This window comes from Musa acuminata, chromosome BXJ2-4, assembly GCF_036884655.1.
Source record: "Musa acuminata AAA Group cultivar baxijiao chromosome BXJ2-4, Cavendish_Baxijiao_AAA, whole genome shotgun sequence".
NCBI classification, from domain to species: Eukaryota; Viridiplantae; Streptophyta; class Magnoliopsida; order Zingiberales; family Musaceae; genus Musa; species Musa acuminata.
Genome location: NC_088341.1, coordinates 41,683,230 through 41,702,798, shown reverse-complemented (window position 1 = coordinate 41,702,798; position 19,569 = coordinate 41,683,230). Strand labels below are relative to the sequence as shown.

Genomic DNA, 19,569 nt, shown 5'->3' with positions numbered 1-19,569 from the left:
ATCGTTTATTAAATTATTGAAAAGATGGATTCGTTATTTATAGAGATATTTAAGAAATTTTTAGTGTTTGACCGATTTGGAATCATACCCGTCATAACTCGATTTGGGTATGGTTTCATACCATCGAACCGTTGATTAATTTGAATATAGTTCGATTCGATTATTATTCTTATTATTATTTGATTTCAGTTCGAATCTAATCATATTTCATCGAGATCTAAGATGGAAAACAACGTAACAAGTTCCAACCGTCAGTCAACTCACTCGCCCATCACCGTGTTATTGACTCAGCCCGACAACCGCGTCGCAACGAAGCCGCAGTACCTCCGCCCTCTCCGTTAAGCTCCATTTAGATTGGGACGCACAAGGAAAGACCGAGCATCCACAAAGTCCACGTCAACACTCAAGCCTCTCCCCGAAGTCACGAAGACGCACACCAATATGTACGGTGAACTATTAATTCCCTCTCCTTCCTGGAGTAGTTCAGCAAAGCACCACCATGTCCTCCTCCTCCTTGGCTGCCTCTCTTCCATTGCTGCTGTTAGTGCTGCTTGTAGTAGCTTTGAATCCCACTAAAATCTATTCCCAGGCTGATCCCATCCGCACGGACTGCGGCGACACCAACTACACCGTCCCCGGCCCCTTCGCCTCCAACCTGGCCGCCCTCCTCTCCAACCTCACCTCCTCCACCAGCGGATTCGCCACCGCCGTCTCCGACGCCGCATCCCCCTCCGCCGCGGCCTACGGCCTCGCCCAGTGCCGTCTCGACGCCGCCCCCAGCGAGTGCGCCTCCTGCCTCAACCGCTCCGCCACTGCCGCTCCCGCCCGCTGTCCCCTCCGCACCTCCGCCGCCGTCCGCTTCGACTACTGCCTCCTCCGCTACTCCGACCGCGACTTCTTCTCCCAGCTCGATGACGACAGCCCCGAGTTTCTGATCAACTCCCAGAACGCCACGGATCCGACGGTGTTCAACAGCCGTTTGCGGGACCTGATGTACGAAATCGCACCGCAGGCGGCGGCCAGGGCGTCGAGGTTCGGGGTGGGGATCACCAACTATTCCAACTTACGGGACATATACGGCATGGTGCAGTGCACGCGCGACCTGTCGCAGTATGATTGCTTGCTGTGTCTCCAGGAGGCGCTGGCTTTCCTTCCCAACACCTACGGTAAGATAGGGGGACAGGTGATGAAGGTGAGCTGCGCTGTTAGGTTTGAGATCGCGCCTTTCTTCTCCCTCTCCGTCGTCCCTCCTCCGCCATCGCCACCGTCGCCTCCTCCGTCGTCGACATCAGCTGGCTCCAATTCTGGTAAGTCGATCAACAAGTGAAGTTTCGGAGAGGTTCCTACTTCGTCCATGTTTCCAATTTTGCCAATCAGCACCAACCAATGAAACAATCGATTTAGTTAACATGGAAAAGTTGGCATTCACGTCATGACTTTTGTTGCATCGTTGCATCTCTTTTCCATGGTCAACAAAGAAGAGCTAAAACGTGGGGAATTGCTTTTGAATAGTCTTGTCACCTTTCCACCCATGCAACAATGAAAAGTCTCATAGAACTTTCAAAGATCACTTTAATCGTAAATTAGGAAACATAAATGTCACCTATTATATGTTTATTAGCTTTACATTCTCAAGATGTTTTCTTTGCTTAAAGATCTTCACATATGAGAACTTTTAAAGATCTCAAGGGTTTAAATATGTGCACATATAACAAGACTAGTGTCTAAATTTTGATTCTTAAGCATCAGTTTACAGTTAATCACTTCCCTTTTTTTTGTAGGAAAAAGCAAAAACACCTCGAGAACAGTTCTCATCATCTCCATTCCTATCGCTGCTTCAGCAGTGCTCATCGTTGCCATTTGTCTCTGCATACGACGAAGCAAACCAATTAAAAGAAGACTTCGTAAGTTGCAGCAGTACTATTATCTCTGAACACAGAGATGATCACTGTTTTCTTCTCCGTTTAAAGCCTGTAGTCATGTTGAATCTGTCCTAGCAGGGCGCAATTACGAAGAAGTCAGAAGTGTGGAATCTCTACTATTTGATTTGGCCACACTTAGATCTGCCACAAACAACTTCTCTGATGCAAATAAGCTTGGAGAAGGTGGATTTGGACCAGTTTACAAGGTGCCCATTCGTCTCGAAGCCTAAAATTGCTGCACGAGGAAGCAGTTGACCAGTTTATGCGTTTGATTTCATCTGTCCTGTGCAGGGAACACTTGCGAATGGAGATGACATAGCTGTGAAAAGGCTTTCAAGGAGCTCAGGACAAGGGTTGGTAGAGATGAAGAACGAAGTGATTCTCGTTGCTAGATTACAGCACAGAAACCTTGTGAGATTACTGGGCTGTTGCTTAGAGGAGGAAGAAATGCTTCTCGTCTATGAGTACCTCCCCAACACAAGTCTTGACAAATGGCTATTTGGTATGTCTCTATGTAAAGGATAAGAACATCTCCTAAGCTCTCACGGCAAGTATATAGTCAACCTCTTCTTTCTAATGTCAATGGAGCAGATCCTAACCGGAGGGGGTTATTAGACTGGGCGAGGAGGTACAAGATAATTGAAGGGATCGCTCGTGGTCTCCTCTATCTTCACGAAGATTCACGACTGAGGATCGTGCATAGGGATCTCAAAGCAAGTAATATCTTGTTGGACGGGGAGATGAACCCTAAGATCTCAGACTTCGGCCTCGCAAAGCTGTTCAACATCGACGAGACGAAGGGAAGAACTAGCCGAATTGCCGGTACATAGTAAGTAGCATTTCTTGTTCTCATCCTGCGAAGAACGAACTCTTCATCAAAACAATGATGTCTCGTCCACTTCATCAGTGGATATATGGCACCGGAGTACGCAATTCATGGGTTCTTCTCGGCCAAATCAGATGTGTTCAGCTACGGCGTGCTAATTCTAGAGATCGTGACGGGCAAGAAGAATAGTGGTAATCAGGGATCTGGGAGATTTCTAGACCTGCTCGGCTACGTAAGAGATCATACTTCCCTTACAAATTACGATAGCTTCAGTGTCTGACACTGTTGATTGATGCCATAGGTCTGGAGACATTGGAACGGAGGGATGGCGTTGCAGGTGGTCGACCAAAGCCTGCAGGAGCAGTACGAACCACAGGAAGCACTAAGATGCATGCACATCGGTCTGCTGTGTGTCCAAGAAGAGCCGGCGGCCAGGCCGGGCATGGCGTCTGTGGTGCTTATGCTCGGTAGTGCCTCTGTCACTCTCCCCACCCCTTCACCGCCTGCTTTTTACGTCCATGGCAGCTCGATCCAAGAGGCGGCGGCGGATCTTCTCGAGGCAGATAGGGTGGCTCAGATGCCTTTAAAAGAAAGATCGTCGGAAAATGAAATCTCCATCTCTGAGATGGAGCCACGATAGCAGAAGCTGTAGAAGAAGAAGATGTAACTATTATTTCCCTTTTCAAATAGTGGAAACCGTTGTTCCACCGTTGTATGAATAAAAACTCGGCATTAATCTCTCTATGTTTACATAAACCACTGGTGAAGAACTGAACTGTTGAAAGTTATGTGATTTCTTAGGTCTTGATGAGTCATATAAAGCTGGATAGGAATGAAGAGATCTGCCAACAAAGTTACCGCAGGCCGAGAGCATTAATGCTGGTGACTGATAAGAAGAGACAAAAGTGAACATTATTACCCTCTTGGGACTGTTCATCCCAAATCATTGTTGCCTGTGTGTGGGTCATATAGGCTTCGTAAAGATCTCTCTCTATAGGACAGCTTGGATGGAAGTATGAGGTTGAGACTGTGCAGCGCACATGCCAAGAAATCAGTGCTCAACGAGGAGGCAGACCACATAGAAGTGCACGTGTCAGTCGTCTATTGGTTTCAGCGCTATCCAAAACCGTGCCTGGGTGGATAAGGTTGCCCTGTCCGCCGCCAGTTTCCACAATCTGCAGCAAATAAAATCCCATTACCGTCGCTGATTCCGCAAAGGAAGAAGACTACACACAGGGGCAGGTGAGGTGAGCAAATGGCGCAGTCTCTGGCTTCCGTGGCTGGCTTACGCGGCGCCTCTCAGGCGGTGCTGGAGGGAAGCCTTCAGCTCAACGGCTCCAGCCGGCTTCCTGCGCCCGCGCCCCACCACCGCGTTGCCGTTTCCCGGCCCGGCCTGGCCGTCAGAGCCCAGCAGGCTCCGGCCGAGGGCGAGGCCACGGCTCAGAGCGGCCGCCGGGCCGTGCTCGGGCTCGTGGCCGCTGGGCTCGCCGGCGGGTCCTTCGCTCAAGCCGTGCTCGCCGAGGCCAAGTCGATCAAGGTCGGTCCCCCGCCTCCGCCCTCCGGTGGACTCCGTAAGTTCTCCGGACCTCGTCATTCCTCTTCTCATATACTGCTTCGGAAACACTTATGCACTGACTCGATCTGCGCATGTATATCCAATAGCTGGGACACTAAACTCTGATGAACCGAGAGACCTTGACCTGCCACTGAAGGAGCGGTTCTTCCTGCAGCCACTCGGGCCGGCGGAGGCCGCGGCGAGGGCCAAGGAGTCAGCCAAGGATATCATCGGCGTTAAAGAGTTCATAGACCAGAAGGCATGGCCGTACGTCATGAACAACCTCCGGCTCAAGGCGGAGTATCTTCGCTACGACCTCAACACCGTCATCTCCGCCAAGCCGAAGGAGGAGAAGAAGCCACTCAAGGAACTCAGCGGGAAGCTCTTCGCTACCATCAGTGAGGTAACTTAATCTTGTTTGGTCGTGTATACTCTAACGTAGCCCTAATTCCCTGGTGTCTACGTGCAGCTTGATCATGCAGCGAAGATAAAGAGCAGCTCAGAGGCGGCAAAGTACTACGCAGCGACCAAATCCATACTGGATGATGTCATTGCCAAACTGGGCTAGAGAGAGAGAGAGAGAGAGAGAGAGAACTCAGTTTCTGCTGTGTTTTGTGTTTCTGCTGTCTGTCATCCACATATGTAACTTCTCGTAAATGGACATTCTAATTATGCGTTGTGTCGCTCTGGAACAGCGTGGAAGAAGAATAATTAAACTCTTGTGTCCTTTAATGCTTGTCTTAAATAAACAAAACACATTAAGGAAAAGGATTATAACCTCGCATGAACTTTTAATCTCCGACAAAGATGGGCCGGTTTGATATTGACGCTTACGGGCCGGGCCAAACCGGACCGAGCCGACCTATTCTGACCGACTTCGTCCCCACCGCTTCACACTCAGCAACTTTCGATCTTGGCCGTCACTTTTATCAAAATCTGACGGTAGCCCGTGTCGATCCGTGTGCTCCCACGTCATTGGCTTCCGTCCCGCGTCTGGTGCATTATATGGACGAGCTCATCGAAGGAACTTCTCACCGTACTCGCTCGGCTGTAGCTCGCGCGATCGCTTCTTTACTCGTCGTCGGGATTGTTCTTTCTTCTCGGGAAGCTGCGGAGAGCAATGGCGGGGAGAGGGAAGACGCTGGCGTCGGCGGCCGGGAAGAAGGGGGCGTCGAGGAGTAGCAAGGCCGGTCTCCAGTTCCCGGTCGGCCGGATCGCGCGGTTCTTGAAGGCCGGCAAGTACGCCGAGCGGGTCGGTGCCGGCGCCCCGGTCTACCTTGCCGCCGTACTCGAGTACCTTGCTGCTGAGGTTCGTTCCTTCTTCTTCCTCTCGTCATTCAATCTTGGGTCGCTTTGTTTAGGGTTCGAAAGGGGAAAAGTTCCTCTGCTGGGAGTTGATTTCGTCTGAAGTAAATTAAGTTCATCGATCATTATGGCATGAAATTTTAGGTCAAAGTTGAGCGGTTAATACGTAGTCGAGCACTTAAAACCCTCTCTTCTCCATGATTTCTTACCCAAAAATCTCTTTTTTATGACCGACTGATTTGATCTGGGCAGGTGTTGGAGTTGGCAGGCAACGCGGCGCGGGACAACAAGAAGACTCGGATCGTTCCCCGCCACATCCAGCTGGCGGTGAGGAACGACGACGAGTTGACGAAGCTGCTGGGCTCCGTCACCATCGCCAGCGGTGGCGTGATGCCCAACATCCACAACCTCCTCCTCCCCAAGAAGGCTTCCAAGGCGTCCGCCGCCGCCGGCGAGGACGAGAGCTGAGCCGGCCTCCGCGATCAAGAAAATCGAACTGCTCCGGCGTCGTGCTCTCTCTAATTAGGTGTCGTAGCTTTGGACCATTGTGTAGGACCCAGGTAAATTATTAGCGATGTGAACTAGCCGTAGTAGTAGGTGAATGATGTGCAAATAGAGTTGACTGATGGTGTGACTGTACATTCGAGGTAGCCGTTCGTGAGAAATGTCTCTGCTTCGTGGCATGTGAATTCTTGCCGTGTAGATGATGATTGCCATTGTGGTTGAGCCCGCTCTGCGTTTCGTCTCTGTGATACCAGCCTCAGTTTGCTTCTTCCCCTGCTGTTGCCACTGGAAGCAGTGTCTTCTCCCGATGCCTTGTGCCATCCCTAGCTTTCACGACTTGCGATAAAGCTTGAACCACGAAGCTCATGGATGGCCGTGGCCCGGAGTCTGGGTTGATGCACTTGTGTGCCACTGCTCCTATGTTGTGCAGTTCTTCCGCGTTGTATGCTCCACTCAGCCGAGGGTCCACGATTTCCTCCCAACGTGCGGTTCCCTCCACATCCATGGCTGCCTGATTCATCCACACGAGTATTAGCACTCGGGGAGGAAGAAGACTTCATTTGATGCTATAATTTCCATGTAAGGGGGAGAAAAACCCATATTTCTTCCATTGCAGCAAATTTTGGTGTGGTTGATGAGAATAAGAATCTAAATGGAGGCGTCTTACGAGCTCGACGTAGTCCATAAGACCTTGTTGTGGACTCCTGCCAGCAATCATTTCCAGAAGCAAAACTCCGAAGCTGTAGACATCACTTTTTTTTGTGAAGATCTTTGATGATATGTACTCAGGATCAAGATATCCAAATGTTCCCTTGACATTAGATTTCTGGTGGTTGACTATTGCTTCTCTAGATAGTCCAAAATCTGCAACCTGTTCGTGGAAACAAGTTCATTAGATTCGTCAAGAAGAAAGAGAGAGGGTAATGGGCATATATGGATGTCCAGCATATCACAAAGCATGGATTGGATGATTCAGAAGAAATAAGGAGATCAAATAAGAAATCACGATAATTACATATGTGAGACAAGATCAACACGAGCTGTGAATGTGCAGTGCTTTTCCATCTCCAAGAGACAGGATTGTTTCAAATGTATCTTGAACCCTCCCATCTTTTGCAAGATGTTTGTCAGCTCAGCTGCACAAACATTAAAAACTTAGTAGATTTCATGTTAAAGGCATGTTCTTTTTTCCTCCCTTACTGTCCCATCTAAATTTTATTAACAGAAGAAACTTCCATGATTTGTCAATCAATTATATTTCTCATCAACAGCTGAAGGAAATAAGTTGGAGATTAACGTAAAGAATAAATATGGCAAAAGTTTTGAAAGACAAGTATAAAGTCATGCAAGAGTTGATTTCGTATTAACACAAAATGCAAATCCAGAAATTCACTGCTAAATATATCTAAATATCAGAAAATCATTTTTCATGCATGAAATAGGTACCCAAGAGCCATGAGATGTCTACATACTCTTGCTCTCATGGACTGATCCAAAAGTACATTCGACGGCTTGATATCACGATGCACAACCGGTGGAACTGCCTGCATCAAGTAGTGGTATAACCAAGAACATAGTTACAATTTCTTAGGGAAAGTGAGTTTTGTAGTTCTAGTATGTCAAAGAATTAGGGACTATTTCATATTTGCTGGTGGCATAAACAGTTAAAGACATGTTAGAGGACAGGGCAAGATGGTATCGAACAGGACTGCTGCATATATGAAGCTTACACCATAATGAAGATACTCCAAGCCTCTTGCAACATCTAGTGCTATATCAACCCTCAAAGTCCAGTTCAGTGGATCATGTTCTTCACCTGCAAATATTGTGGAATATTAACTAACATGCCAACATAGACGAAAAAAGGTTTTTGTACTGTATCACAATATGTATCAATGCAATCAAAGGATCAATGACTAATGAATTTGCTGGATGATGCCATGTGTCCATGGATTTGGATGAATGGATTCCGTAAACCTGCATTTTCCTGTTTTTGATGATTCAGTTCATACCAGTCTCTTTTGCATCTCAAGAAACATGCCTCATAGTCAGAAATAGTTATAATTTTCTGAAAACTCATTTTATTATGCATATAGACGTTTGGTACCATATCACTATTGACTGATTGAGAGTTCAGTAGATTTTAATGTTTGGCGATAAATAATCTAGAACATAGTTTCATTATCCACTAACAATAGGGAGTTTATAAAGAAAGTTGAAATTCAACAAGTGAAAAATATTAGATAACAGAGAATCTCCAATTTGTTTTGTCATACAAAAATTTGTGATCAATGATATAAGGATATAATCTACAACATTAGAGGCTTCACTACTATCTAGTAAAAAAGTTAATGTAATACTCACAATACAAATGAGAAGCAAGACTGCCATTAGTCATGTACATGTATACTAGCATAAGCTGGCCTTTGTCAGCACAATAACCTAGCAAATTCACCAGATTACGATGATGCAATCTCCCAAGTAGCAAGACCTGCATCAGATGCAAGAAAAATGAGAAAAAAATTGACACTGTTACAGCCTGGGTATGACAATTTATTCCTCAAAAGAGTTCTCCCGTTAAAGAAACAAAGAAAATTTTTAAGATGTCTGTCCATACAAAATTTTAGGATTCAAGATAACTGGGTCATATAAATATGAATATGCATTGCCAACAGTTTTTGGTTCTTTTTTTCATGGATTCCTTGCTAGTTGACAATAACTCTTAGGATTGATGTTTTAAATAACTTGACCATTTATTGTTGTAAAATGGAATTGTACCTCGCATGTTATTTCATCAAATTTTCAAAGATGCCAGGACTGAGGCATGACCAAAATTCATGAGGAAGTAGAATTTGAATATGACAAGCAAAAACAAAACAAAAAATGACAACACAGTTATATTTATTAGCAAATGTATTTTTTAATGATCTCATGATTCTCATTATATGAGAGAAAATGTTGAGCAAAGTTTGCACATGCTGACAAACATGCATTAGAACTTTTGAAGTTAAAACAACTATCAAGTTGCTTATGGTTAACCATAGAAACTGAAAGGAAAAGGGAGGAAGAAAGATACTATGATGCAAAACTACCTCTGTTTGAAATTCCTGCTCCCCTTGTTTTGAATTGGTATCAAGCACTTTAACAGCAACTGTCTCCCCAGTAGACACTGTAGCTTTGAAAACTGGACCAAATGCTCCCTGACCTATCACTGATGTGAACTCACATGTTGCCTTCTGCAAGTCTCTGTGAAAATATGAGAATAATGATGTGAAACTACAACAAAGAGGGCTTAAATAGAGAACAGCTTGGTACAGCTTGTGTAATATCCATTGTAGAGAAATAACATGCATAATTAAACATTTCAGCAATATTATTTGCTAAAGCATTAGTCATTCAGCTTTTCTGTTAAAAAACATTGCTAATTTTCTCACACTCTGCAATGTTAACAATGTGAAAGAAGAAACACCGATAAAGTTGTCAATCGTTGCTTGGAAATTGGCTACATAAGTTTAAAAGCATTCATGTGGTATTGAAATTAAGTACTCCTCTTCCATGAAAATACGTGCAAATTACATCACCACCCCAGGATTACCTACTTGTGCATGCAGAATATGTGCCAAAATTGAGTAGCAACTGAAATTAAAGGGGAAATTAGAAGGCCTCATAATATTAAAAAGGCATGTACTTATTAGCTAGGATGTTATAAAGGAGCCAGGTAAAAGACCTGCCATTGTGGATTCTCAAATGGCATTTCAGACACCTGTTTCCATATTACCCTGTGGAAAGGTGTCCAAAATTTTCAACATCTTTCAAGATGCTTCAAAAAGAGAAATAATGCCACAGCTATATGTTTGGTTTTTAAATAATGATAGTCAAGAAACAGCTATTCCATTTTATTAGTACTCAAGAATGACTGGCAGAAAGATGATTGATGAGCAGCCACTAGTAACAGCAACAGTAGACATACTTGATTAAGGTTTAAGCAGAAGGCTGCTAGCATATTTAAACCAATCTGAGAACTAAATGTTTATTATAGCAAACTAACATACGAAGAGAAGCTACCTGATTATCTATCAGCTAGTTAGCTGAAAAATTCCAATGTCTGAATTCCAAATGTTCAATGTATCCATGCTTGTTATGTAATAGAAGAGCTTTTAAAATCAAACTATTTTCAAGGAACAGATGGAATTTCCAGTCAAGATATTGTGAGACACAGGCAGAGCACCGTTGGACACATTGCATGTAACTACAGGATCAGATACCATATTCAGAACTAAGTAGCATTCAAACATTAAGAATGTTGACTTGCAGACGGTGTTCAGTGAACCAGTCGACTGATCTGCAAGGCATCACATTCAGATTTGTTGAAGAACCTAAACGATAACAAATGGACTGAAAGATGAAAGTACCTGTATGTGTACTTGGGTATTCCAGGAAGCAAAGATGCAGGATTCTTCTTGCACGTGCCATCCAGCCACACAGACGTGCAATTTGCGTGAGGGACAACCGGTGATTCTTGACCAACAGTGGAGTCTGAGAGTATCACAGCATCGACACCATTCGTGCGGATGGGAATGGTGGATGCCCTCCGCGGATTGTCCTCCAACAATAGCAGATACCTACAGCGACACTTGATGCAGATAAAAGCAACCAAAGCCAACATCAAACTGATGAGGACTCCCATAAGCATCCCCATGATCAGTTCTCGTGACGCTTCTTTCATCTTCCCCACTCGCTTCTAGTTGAGCAATGTGTAGAAGAAAAGCTCCGGTCTCTATCGGTATCGGAAAAAACAAATGCGAGACAGATAAATCCAGCCCATATTAGCTTTTCCATAAGCAGCCACAAAGCAGCTCAAGAACCAAAATTTAATTTCGTGTTTTGATAAAAATGATTGCGAAAACGATGGGTTTTGATGGACTAAACGAGTAAAGAAGCAGATTTTCACCTCCCCTCTTTAGGAGCGAGAAGAAACCGATGAAGCGGTGAGGAAATCGGAGAGATGGAGTGGGAATGGAGAAAGATTAGGAAGAAATAAGTCCGCAGAGAAAGCGAACCAACCAAACCCAGACGGCGGGGGATCGGCGTCCTTTGCTTTGTTTATTTACGTCAAAAGCCACTGTTATATCTGTTGTTTGACGAGACTGCCGTCGCCGCCTTGGCGTCTCTTCGGTGTCTGTTTCAACGAAGAGAGGGGTGTTTTAGGCAGATGATGGAAAAAGATCAGTCCGGATAGGTGAACGGCGGATAGCACGTGCAGGACATTTAAAGCTCGGCCTGCACGAATCACCCCCCCATCTCCTGCCGTCGATTACGCCTCGAGATCCGCACACGCATCCTATGGCAGTGATTTAGTTTCCCTATGATCGGAAGGTAAGGAGGCAATGATACGATGATACCTGAGAAAGGTTCCACAGCATTCGATCCATCCATCGCAAGCATAGGAGATGCCGGTGGCCGATCATTTCACTATGATACAACAAGAAAAAGTCAGTCCAAGAAGGAAAGGAAACCAATGCAAATGCGTCCACAGTAATGAGAGAACTGTATGTTTTTTTCTGTAGAGTAGAAAACATAATGATATGAACAGTATCGAACTCACACTGTCATACAGCTACATTAGCAGGCGTTCGATCAACTGCAGCAGCATCGTGCCAATCTCCACCAGATTCAGTCACCTGATTAAGTGCTTTTAGATCAAAAAGAGGATCAACAGTAAAGCTTTGACAAGAAGACCAATTTCAATTAAAAAACACTTGTATGAGAAACGGATAGATGTGTTTAAGTTATATAAGGTCCACAGCAGAGGAAAAAACTGAAACATCTCAACCCAAGAAATAAATGTCATCATAACTTGCATTTGAATGCATTCCAATCCTAGACAAACCACAAAACTAATTTGCAGAAAGAAGAAACCATCAAAGTCATATAATCTGAGGCCAAGAAACACTAATTCATCCTATGAAGAAATCTGAGAACCATTCATTAGCTTTCTCATAATCAGTAGACTGACTTTAGGATATGTTAAGTGTGTAGTTAGAGAAAGTCGTGTCCTTCATAAAATGCACTAATTGGATGACCTCTCATTAGCAGACCACAGGATTACCCATAAAATAAATAAACCAAATCAATATCCTGCGCTACATTACATGTTTTAACATAATTACATCAGTACACCATATAGGACACCAGACGGCGTTGGATGTCTAAAAGCATTGTCACAATTCTGGAGGCCCAGATGGGAATTGACCCCAACACATGGCTGGATGAGAGTGTCTGGAGCTGAGAAAACCTGCAGGAAAATGAAAGCAAGCACTCAGATCAAAATATATAATCTCTTCAACTAAAAGCATGAATGAAATTATTCAGTCAAAAGACCTGGTATACAATAAATGTAAACATTCAAACAAAAGATGTCAATAACTTTAATTGGCTGTTTACAAACTCTTGTCACATTATATCAAATCTTTTTATTAGAGAAACACTATAACAAATCTTATTATCAAAGCAGGTTTGGAGTAAAACAGGATAAACATGAAGGAGCTTAAAATGAAGAGAATTAAGTATAATTTAAGAATCTGATGCAATGACCAGTCTGGTGATCTAGGTACTGAAAGATGAATAAATGAATGGCTCACGATGCAGCTAAGTGTGATAAATCTACACACTAAAAACAACAATCTCAAATATTTTAATAAACAATTTGCTTGTGTATCTGTACCATGGGCTGGATTTTCCACAAAGATTGCTTGATTGGGTTTAACGTACTGCAGACTTTCAGCTACTACACTTTCAACTGGATTTTGTAGTCGATCACATGGTGCAGGAATCATAGCAGCTGTCTCAAGGGGTCTTGTCTGCAAAACTTGCTCTAACTGATTACTTAGAATATCTGACTGGCTTTCAAGGAATGCATATGAATCCAAAGATTTGGCTGCATGTGCTGCAGTTATACTGAAAATGCGGCATAGAAAGCTATTACGTTTTGCTAGTGATGATTGAGGATCACCATCAAATGAGACTGCAAATTTTTCACTTAAACATCGCGTCTTAGCATCCTTCCTCCACCTCTTCAGAATGTACTGTGGGGGAAAATCTTTGATGTTCCGGGAATCTAGTACTTTTAAAACATGACAACATTGTATCCCAAGACACTCAAACTTCTTGCAACTGCAAGTCACAGTACCATCTACAGAATCGAATTTCACCAAATGTTCTCTGGGTTTCTCCTCAGATGTTACCTTGTATTCAGATATTGTCCCAACCTGGCCACAACTATATAAAACACAATCCATGTATAATTCAAATTCCCTTTCAAACATTTTGTATGCAGCTGAAGTGTAAGCATTTGCAGCTTGCCTCAGCATGCGCAAAGAAGGTGATTTTTTGGTACTCATACTGGCACTAATATCAGCCTGTAGCTCGGCACATCTTCTTTCAGATAACATTCTCTCATAACTTTCAAAAAAGCTTGGAAGTTCTGTTTCGATGACCAAAATTTTCTTTAGCTCAGTACCCATGCTCTCCTTCTGTTGGACGCTTTTCATATCTGCATAAAATGCTTCTCGTCCATACACCAATGCCCATTTCTCTCTTTCATCGAATAGCTTATGCAACCACTGATTGTCTTTAAGTTCATACTTGACACACATTGTTTCCCATTCTTTTAAGAACTCTTCCTCTTCTTCACAATCAAAGAGGCATCTGCAAAAATCATACACCAGAGTTCTTGATCCATGGAATGCTTGACTTAGTTGCACGGCAGCATTTTGGTAAATATGCCAAACACAGAAGCGATGATGTGTGCCTGGCCAAATTGCAGCTATTGCCTCGCTCATCATTGAACAACGGTTTGTTAGAATTGTCCTTGGCTGTTTACCACTCATTGCTGTCTTAAAACTCTCAAACAGCCACTTGAAAGATTCTATGCTTTCATCATAAATCAATGAAGCACCAAATATAACAGTTTGTTTATGATGATTAATGCCAGTAAACAGTGCAAATGGCCTGCCATACCCAAGTATCTTGTACGTAGTATCAAAGCATACAATATCACCAAAGTAATAAAAGTCCATCATAGACTTTGCATCAGCCCAGAAGAAGTTTGTCAAATTATCATCCTTGTCAACTTGTACAGCATAGTAGAATGATGGGTTATTTTCTTGCATCTTTTGCAGATACTCCAATGTAGCACCTGCATCACCTACTTGAATAGCCTTCAAACGCTTGGGTTGTGGATAATTTATCTTATCTGAAGGAAGCACAGTGCTACTATGATGAGTTTGTACTTGCTTGACGTGTGCATCATCTGCAGATTCATCAGCTGTATCTGAAACATGATCTTCACCATTTTCTATAGTCTGAGATGTCAAAATCTCAGTAGATAGAGAAGCTTCTAGCTGATGGTTATGGTATGTGACAAATTCAGTTACTTGATATTTGCCAGTAGGTGTTATTCTAATCACCATACAGGCAGGACAACCAGTTCTGAATTCTGGACGTGGTTTCTTCACCCTCTTTGCTCCTTTCTTTTGCTCACGGAATCCTTCTCTTGAACAAACAAACATCCTTCTAGTGATCACATTTTCTGCATTAACTGTCACACTTGCTCTTCGAACACTAAATCCTATCCTTCCAGCATACATGCTGTAGAATTCATAGGCCTCATCTTCGGTTTCAAACTCTGGTGTTCTTACAGTGTCATCCACCAAATCAGCTCTTGCAACACGAGCCTTTCGTCTCAGCTTCTTGGCCCTCAATGTGTGAATAGTAGACACAGTTGCAATTTGATGGTTGTGGTTGGGAACAAATTCTGTCACACGATATTTGCCATTAGCTGTGAGCCTGATGGTCATGCATGCTGGACAACCAATTCTTGTTTCCGGTCGTGGACACTTAGCCTCTTTTGCTCCTTTCTTCTTCTCTCGAAAGCCTTCCCTTGAGCACACAAATGTCCTCCTAGTGATGATATTTTTTGATGTCCACAATGTTGATCTTCGGACAATAAAACCCACATTTTCAGCATATGTATTATAGAAGTCATATGCATCATTTTCACTGTCAAACAGCATATCAACCCTAGGCACATATTTCGCATTACTAGCATCCCCAATTATCATAGGCTCAGCACCTGCCATGTCCATCATCTTTTCCTGTCCATCCATATAACAGAATTCCTGTTAAGATGGGGAAGTACTTGGTACATACAAATAATGCCTCCTTCTAGGAAGCAACGTAAGGTATAATAACAGAGGTTTTCTGACAAACTCCAACAAAGAATGCATTTCCAGGAACAACTATATTTTCCTTGAAAAAAAAAGAAGCCATAAACAGTTGTGTGGTTTTCCCCATAAGTAAAAGGCTCATCCTATGAATGTTTAGGTCAGACAGCACATAAACTGAAGTTTGAAAAAGAAATATTTAAGAACCAATCAATGCCTCCTCTACAATAAATATTTTTCTTTCTACTTGGGAATTAGCACTATTTAATTTTAAAAGGTACAACTGCAAATGAAGCAATTGAATGAGAGAAAACAACTATCTCTTATTGTAGCATCAAAGATCTGTAACTCCAAAATTATGATGATCATGTTTTTCAGCCAGAAATATTTCCAGAAGCAGCACTAAGAAAATGTTTTTCACGCTTTCCAGCTCAAAATATAATCAAGTAGAAGATTACTCATAAATTGGATCCTGAAAATTTATATTTTATAAATCAATGGCATGTTCATCATCATGTTTCTTTTCTGTCACTGTCAATAACTCTATTATCTAACTCCAAGTTTGATTAAATATCTCTACAAGAACTTCTCAAATTGCAAGTTAAACAACTCTGCCAACACATGCTACCAATTATGTTTGTCAATCCTAACTTACCTAGCATCTGTGAAATCATTTGTTGAATAAATGTAAAATTATTTCTCTGTGACCCCTGTAAGGAAAAATAAGATAATCAAACAAGGAAGGAAGGGCAAGTACCCCATGACAATTGTTTTGCACTGACGAAAGTTCTGAAGCTGATGGAATAGGCGGTCGAGCAGCCCATGGTGTAGCCTGAGACAATATGACAAGAGGCCTTGGCCATGTATGCACCAATGGTTGTCCTGTAGTTGGATGGCCACCACCCTGTGCAGGTGTAACAGACTGCAAAGGAGTAAAAACTATGGCAGGGGCAACAAAAGTTTTTTTATCGCTCTTCATGTTGTATGCCTGTAACCATCAATCATGTAGATCTGCTGTTTCTGCCTTTCCTGCAAGTAGTACTTCCAATCAGAACAATATTTCTGCTCACAGTTCAGTTTTTTTTTTTTCATTATTGACTACACAGTACTCGTTGACAAAATGATTATGAATATCTAAGAATACTCTCAAAGTATGATATTGTGACATTGAATATAAGGTCCATTGTCAAAAGACATGGTTTCTATAACCTAAATCATATAAACCACAATGGATGACTGGTTATTGTTTATAACAACAATTGTGCATATGACAGTGAGATTCACACCTTCAAGATGCTTAGGAGGTAGGAACCAATATGATATTACCTGTGAACAAGTTATAATTTATAATTCTAACTTGCATCCATCTCATGTCTCATTGGTGAAGCCCCTATTATCCCATAAGACACCTACGATGTCTAGGTATCAATTTTGCTAATCTAGACCGGCCATACTTTTTTATCCAATCAATGAATAAGAATTTTCAGGCATCAACTTGCTTCTGCTACTTGTTGAAGTCTACTCAAGCATGATGACATGACAGAAAAGCTCCTGACTAAATTAAGGGATATAATGCCATTTTGAACCTTGCTCTTTTGCTGTTTTGCATTTCTAATATTTCCATGTATGATTAACCCATCACATACAAAATGCGGCTTCATCTTGCAATTATATCCCACCTCTACCCCTCATCTTCACTTTCCACATGAACGTTGATTTGCTGATAGCAACCTCCCGTGACAGTCTTGGGCATGTGTCCTGACAGCAACAACTGAAACATATTATACACTGATTATTTTTCATGCAATATGCCTCTGCTTCAAATTTTAATCTCTGTGGAAGAATGTATTGAGATTCAAATGCTGATATTCTAAAATTTCTGCTTTAACATTTATCTAGTAGATGAATAACAGAGCTATTAAATAATGCAAATTTTTTCCTGCTATCTCTTTGTGAATGTTAGTCAAGATTAGGCCTATAAACTTCTACAATTACTTCTGCTCATGCAGACCCAACCCTTGAAGATAGTATAAAAATTTGTCAATGTACGCATTCACTCAATTGTCTTTGTTCTAAACAACCAATTTGATAAACAAGAATTGTTGGTGGTTCATAGATAAGACTTTACTCTTCAAAAGGGCTTTAATCACTTCACAATGCCATATGTTCCATTTCCCAATTATTCTTATATATAATAAACTCAATTGACCCCAATTAAGAGCAACATAGGTGAATTAGATCAATCCCAACCAATAATGGTTCCAATAGCCTATCTAATATCATCAGAGGAATCTAGGACATTGAAGGTTTAGGAGTGACAGAGTATAGGTTCATGGAAGGCCAAAACAAATAGCAAGATTCTAGAAGACAAAATTTGATGGCTGATAAAAAAGAAACTTCACTGTTGTACATGAACTTGCAAAAAACCAAGTTATTGCACAGAACAGGGCAGTCAGAAGATGGCATCATACTGCTAGATGAGAAAGAGGGAACAAATGAAAAGACAACCAACTTTTGATGCAACCTTTTACAATTTCATATCTTTTTTCAACTGACAATTTTCAAGACTCTAGTTATTAGAATCACTCAGAATAGTGAAGGAAAAAGAAGGAGAAAGGAAAAGGAGGGTGGTTTTTGTTTTTGGGGGTTTCCTGCTCCATTACATGATCAAGCAGTCACAATCAGGGATAGAATGACTACTAACATTATGTTTTCCACATATATTCAATGAGGCACCCTATGTAACAAAAACTGCAGCATAGTATAAAAAGGAACAAGGACCTATAAACACAAATGAAAGTTAAATATTTCTTCGAAATTTATATTACTAAAATAGACAGTCGTAAAAAAAATTGACTCACAACAAGAACAATTCTGAATAATTTGAAAATAAGTAAACCTAGATTTAGGTATCACTCAATTGACTAGCGTTTGGCTTGTCCAATCCGAACTGATTTTGTACTTTATATGTTGATCTAATTAAAATCCTCCTCAACATTACTATCGACACTATTTTTTTCTAACTGGTTGGACATTCATGAGATTATATTATAGGAATAAAGAACAAAATATATGCTGAAGACTATAAAATATGAACTATCTGCTGCATTAAAGTGTATCCCAAAGAAAGTGATGCACTAATGGTACTGATTGGCATGTTCATGATAGCAAATACACGTTCTTTTTTATTCAACCTTGATTCCTCCACTATAAACAATGAATTAGCCAATTTCACCATGGCAGGGGAAACTTCTAATAACGAAGTGCTCCTACAGTTTAACCAAGTTAAGCATCACCGGCTGACAAGCCAGCTGGATGCATGATGGCTTAACACTAAAAAGCCAAAACTCTACTTCTCCATGAAACTCTTATTCGAGTGCTTATCTTCTTCACCCTTCCATACCATAAACCTTATTCTTTTTTTTTTTTTATCATTTTCCCAATATGTGCATTGCATTGATTTTTCTTTGTTTCCATTGACTGACGTACCAACTGAGGAGGGCGTATGCTTCCTTGATCTAAAAATTGATAAGCACAGAAAAATGGCACGTCCATGTTCCAGCTCTCGTGTGTTAGGCACTGATTCTCTTTCAGGCCAGCAAGGACAACGACATGGATTGAGATTTTATAGTGGGAAGAGACGATCAGATCCTCGCATTCAATGAATTAAATACCTCAAAAGTTCAGTTTTACGCATCTCCAAGTCTGTTTCTGCACTCCAAGAGCCTTAGCGCACCGCTGCAGAACGAACACCCGCAGGACTTATGTTCTTCTATTGACAACAGCAATAACGACGGTAGAACTTCCAGAAAACCCAGCTATCTCGAAGGATCCAAAGATGAACGAGAACCCTAGAATCCAGAAAGAGGGAAAATAGGAAAAGAATGACAGAACGGAGCTATTCACGCGGGTTGGAGGTACCTTGGATCGTCGCCGAATTGGGGGCGGCCGGAGGCGTCGGTGTCCGTCGCCGACCGCAGGTGCGCCGCCGCAGCGGCGGCGGGACCGGAGGGTGGGGAACTCGAAGGAGGCGGGTTTAGATGGGAGGCAGCGGCCCTCCCCCTCTCTGGATCTTGTCTCGGGGTTAGTTTGGGAAGAGAGAGAGCTCGGGTTGGATACGGTGTAGGGATTGGGGTGGCGGATTTGGCTATACCTTATTCACACCCACCCACCCATCCGCATTTGGCTGTTTCGAAAACGGGTCGGATCTGTCTCGAACCCGTGCTTCATCAG

At 42.4% G+C, this 19,569-nt stretch overlaps 5 protein-coding genes across 14 annotated transcripts; 3 read left to right on the top strand and 2 right to left on the bottom strand.

The window, feature by feature from the left end:
* The first annotated feature begins 405 nt into the window (after window positions 1-405).
* LOC135585321 (cysteine-rich receptor-like protein kinase 44) lies at window positions 406-3,492 on the top strand. The gene is made up of 7 exons (XM_018824833.2): window positions 406-1,307; window positions 1,782-1,904; window positions 2,001-2,128; window positions 2,214-2,424; window positions 2,514-2,751; window positions 2,830-2,980; window positions 3,050-3,492. Exons 1-7 carry the CDS (start codon window positions 500-502, stop codon window positions 3,386-3,388), a joined length of 1,998 nt encoding a protein of 665 aa, XP_018680378.2. The 5' UTR covers window positions 406-499; the 3' UTR covers window positions 3,389-3,492.
* Window positions 3,493-3,956: 464 nt separating this feature from the next.
* Window positions 3,957-4,990, top strand: LOC135610956 (oxygen-evolving enhancer protein 3-2, chloroplastic-like). The gene is made up of 3 exons (XM_065106087.1): window positions 3,957-4,319; window positions 4,411-4,706; window positions 4,773-4,990. The coding sequence occupies exons 1-3, from the start codon at window positions 4,004-4,006 to the stop codon at window positions 4,869-4,871; spliced, it is 711 nt and encodes a 236-aa protein (XP_064962159.1). The 5' UTR covers window positions 3,957-4,003; the 3' UTR covers window positions 4,872-4,990.
* Window positions 4,991-5,289: 299 nt separating this feature from the next.
* On the top strand, window positions 5,290-6,334 carry LOC103982869 (probable histone H2A.3). The gene is made up of 2 exons (XM_009399928.2): window positions 5,290-5,612; window positions 5,861-6,334. Exons 1-2 carry the CDS (start codon window positions 5,424-5,426, stop codon window positions 6,074-6,076), a joined length of 405 nt encoding a protein of 134 aa, XP_009398203.1. The 5' UTR covers window positions 5,290-5,423; the 3' UTR covers window positions 6,077-6,334.
* Window positions 6,200-11,931, bottom strand: LOC135610954 (calcium/calmodulin-regulated receptor-like kinase 1). The gene is made up of 9 exons (XM_065106086.1): window positions 11,718-11,931; window positions 11,064-11,584; window positions 10,525-10,889; window positions 9,205-9,358; window positions 8,477-8,603; window positions 7,843-7,928; window positions 7,585-7,656; window positions 6,780-6,983; window positions 6,200-6,623 (listed from the first exon to the last, which is right to left on the bottom strand). Exons 3-9 carry the CDS (start codon window positions 10,836-10,838, stop codon window positions 6,369-6,371), a joined length of 1,212 nt encoding a protein of 403 aa, XP_064962158.1. The 5' UTR covers window positions 10,839-10,889; window positions 11,064-11,584; window positions 11,718-11,931; the 3' UTR covers window positions 6,200-6,368.
* A 146-nt stretch (window positions 11,932-12,077) lies between these two features.
* Window positions 12,078-19,466, bottom strand: LOC135610949 (protein FAR1-RELATED SEQUENCE 12-like). Of its 10 annotated transcripts, none has more exons than XM_065106072.1 (6): window positions 19,258-19,466; window positions 19,011-19,187; window positions 17,016-17,107; window positions 16,094-16,365; window positions 12,837-15,267; window positions 12,078-12,407 (listed from the first exon to the last, which is right to left on the bottom strand). In XM_065106072.1, exons 4-6 carry the CDS (start codon window positions 16,313-16,315, stop codon window positions 12,334-12,336), a joined length of 2,727 nt encoding a protein of 908 aa, XP_064962144.1. In that variant the 5' UTR covers window positions 16,316-16,365; window positions 17,016-17,107; window positions 19,011-19,187; window positions 19,258-19,466; the 3' UTR covers window positions 12,078-12,333. The 10 variants fall into 10 exon arrangements, with proteins under 10 accessions (XP_064962144.1, XP_064962145.1, XP_064962143.1 ...); XM_065106073.1 differs by having other exon boundaries at window positions 16,923-17,094; XM_065106071.1 differs by having other exon boundaries at window positions 17,016-17,094.
* Window positions 19,467-19,569: the final 103 nt, after the last annotated feature.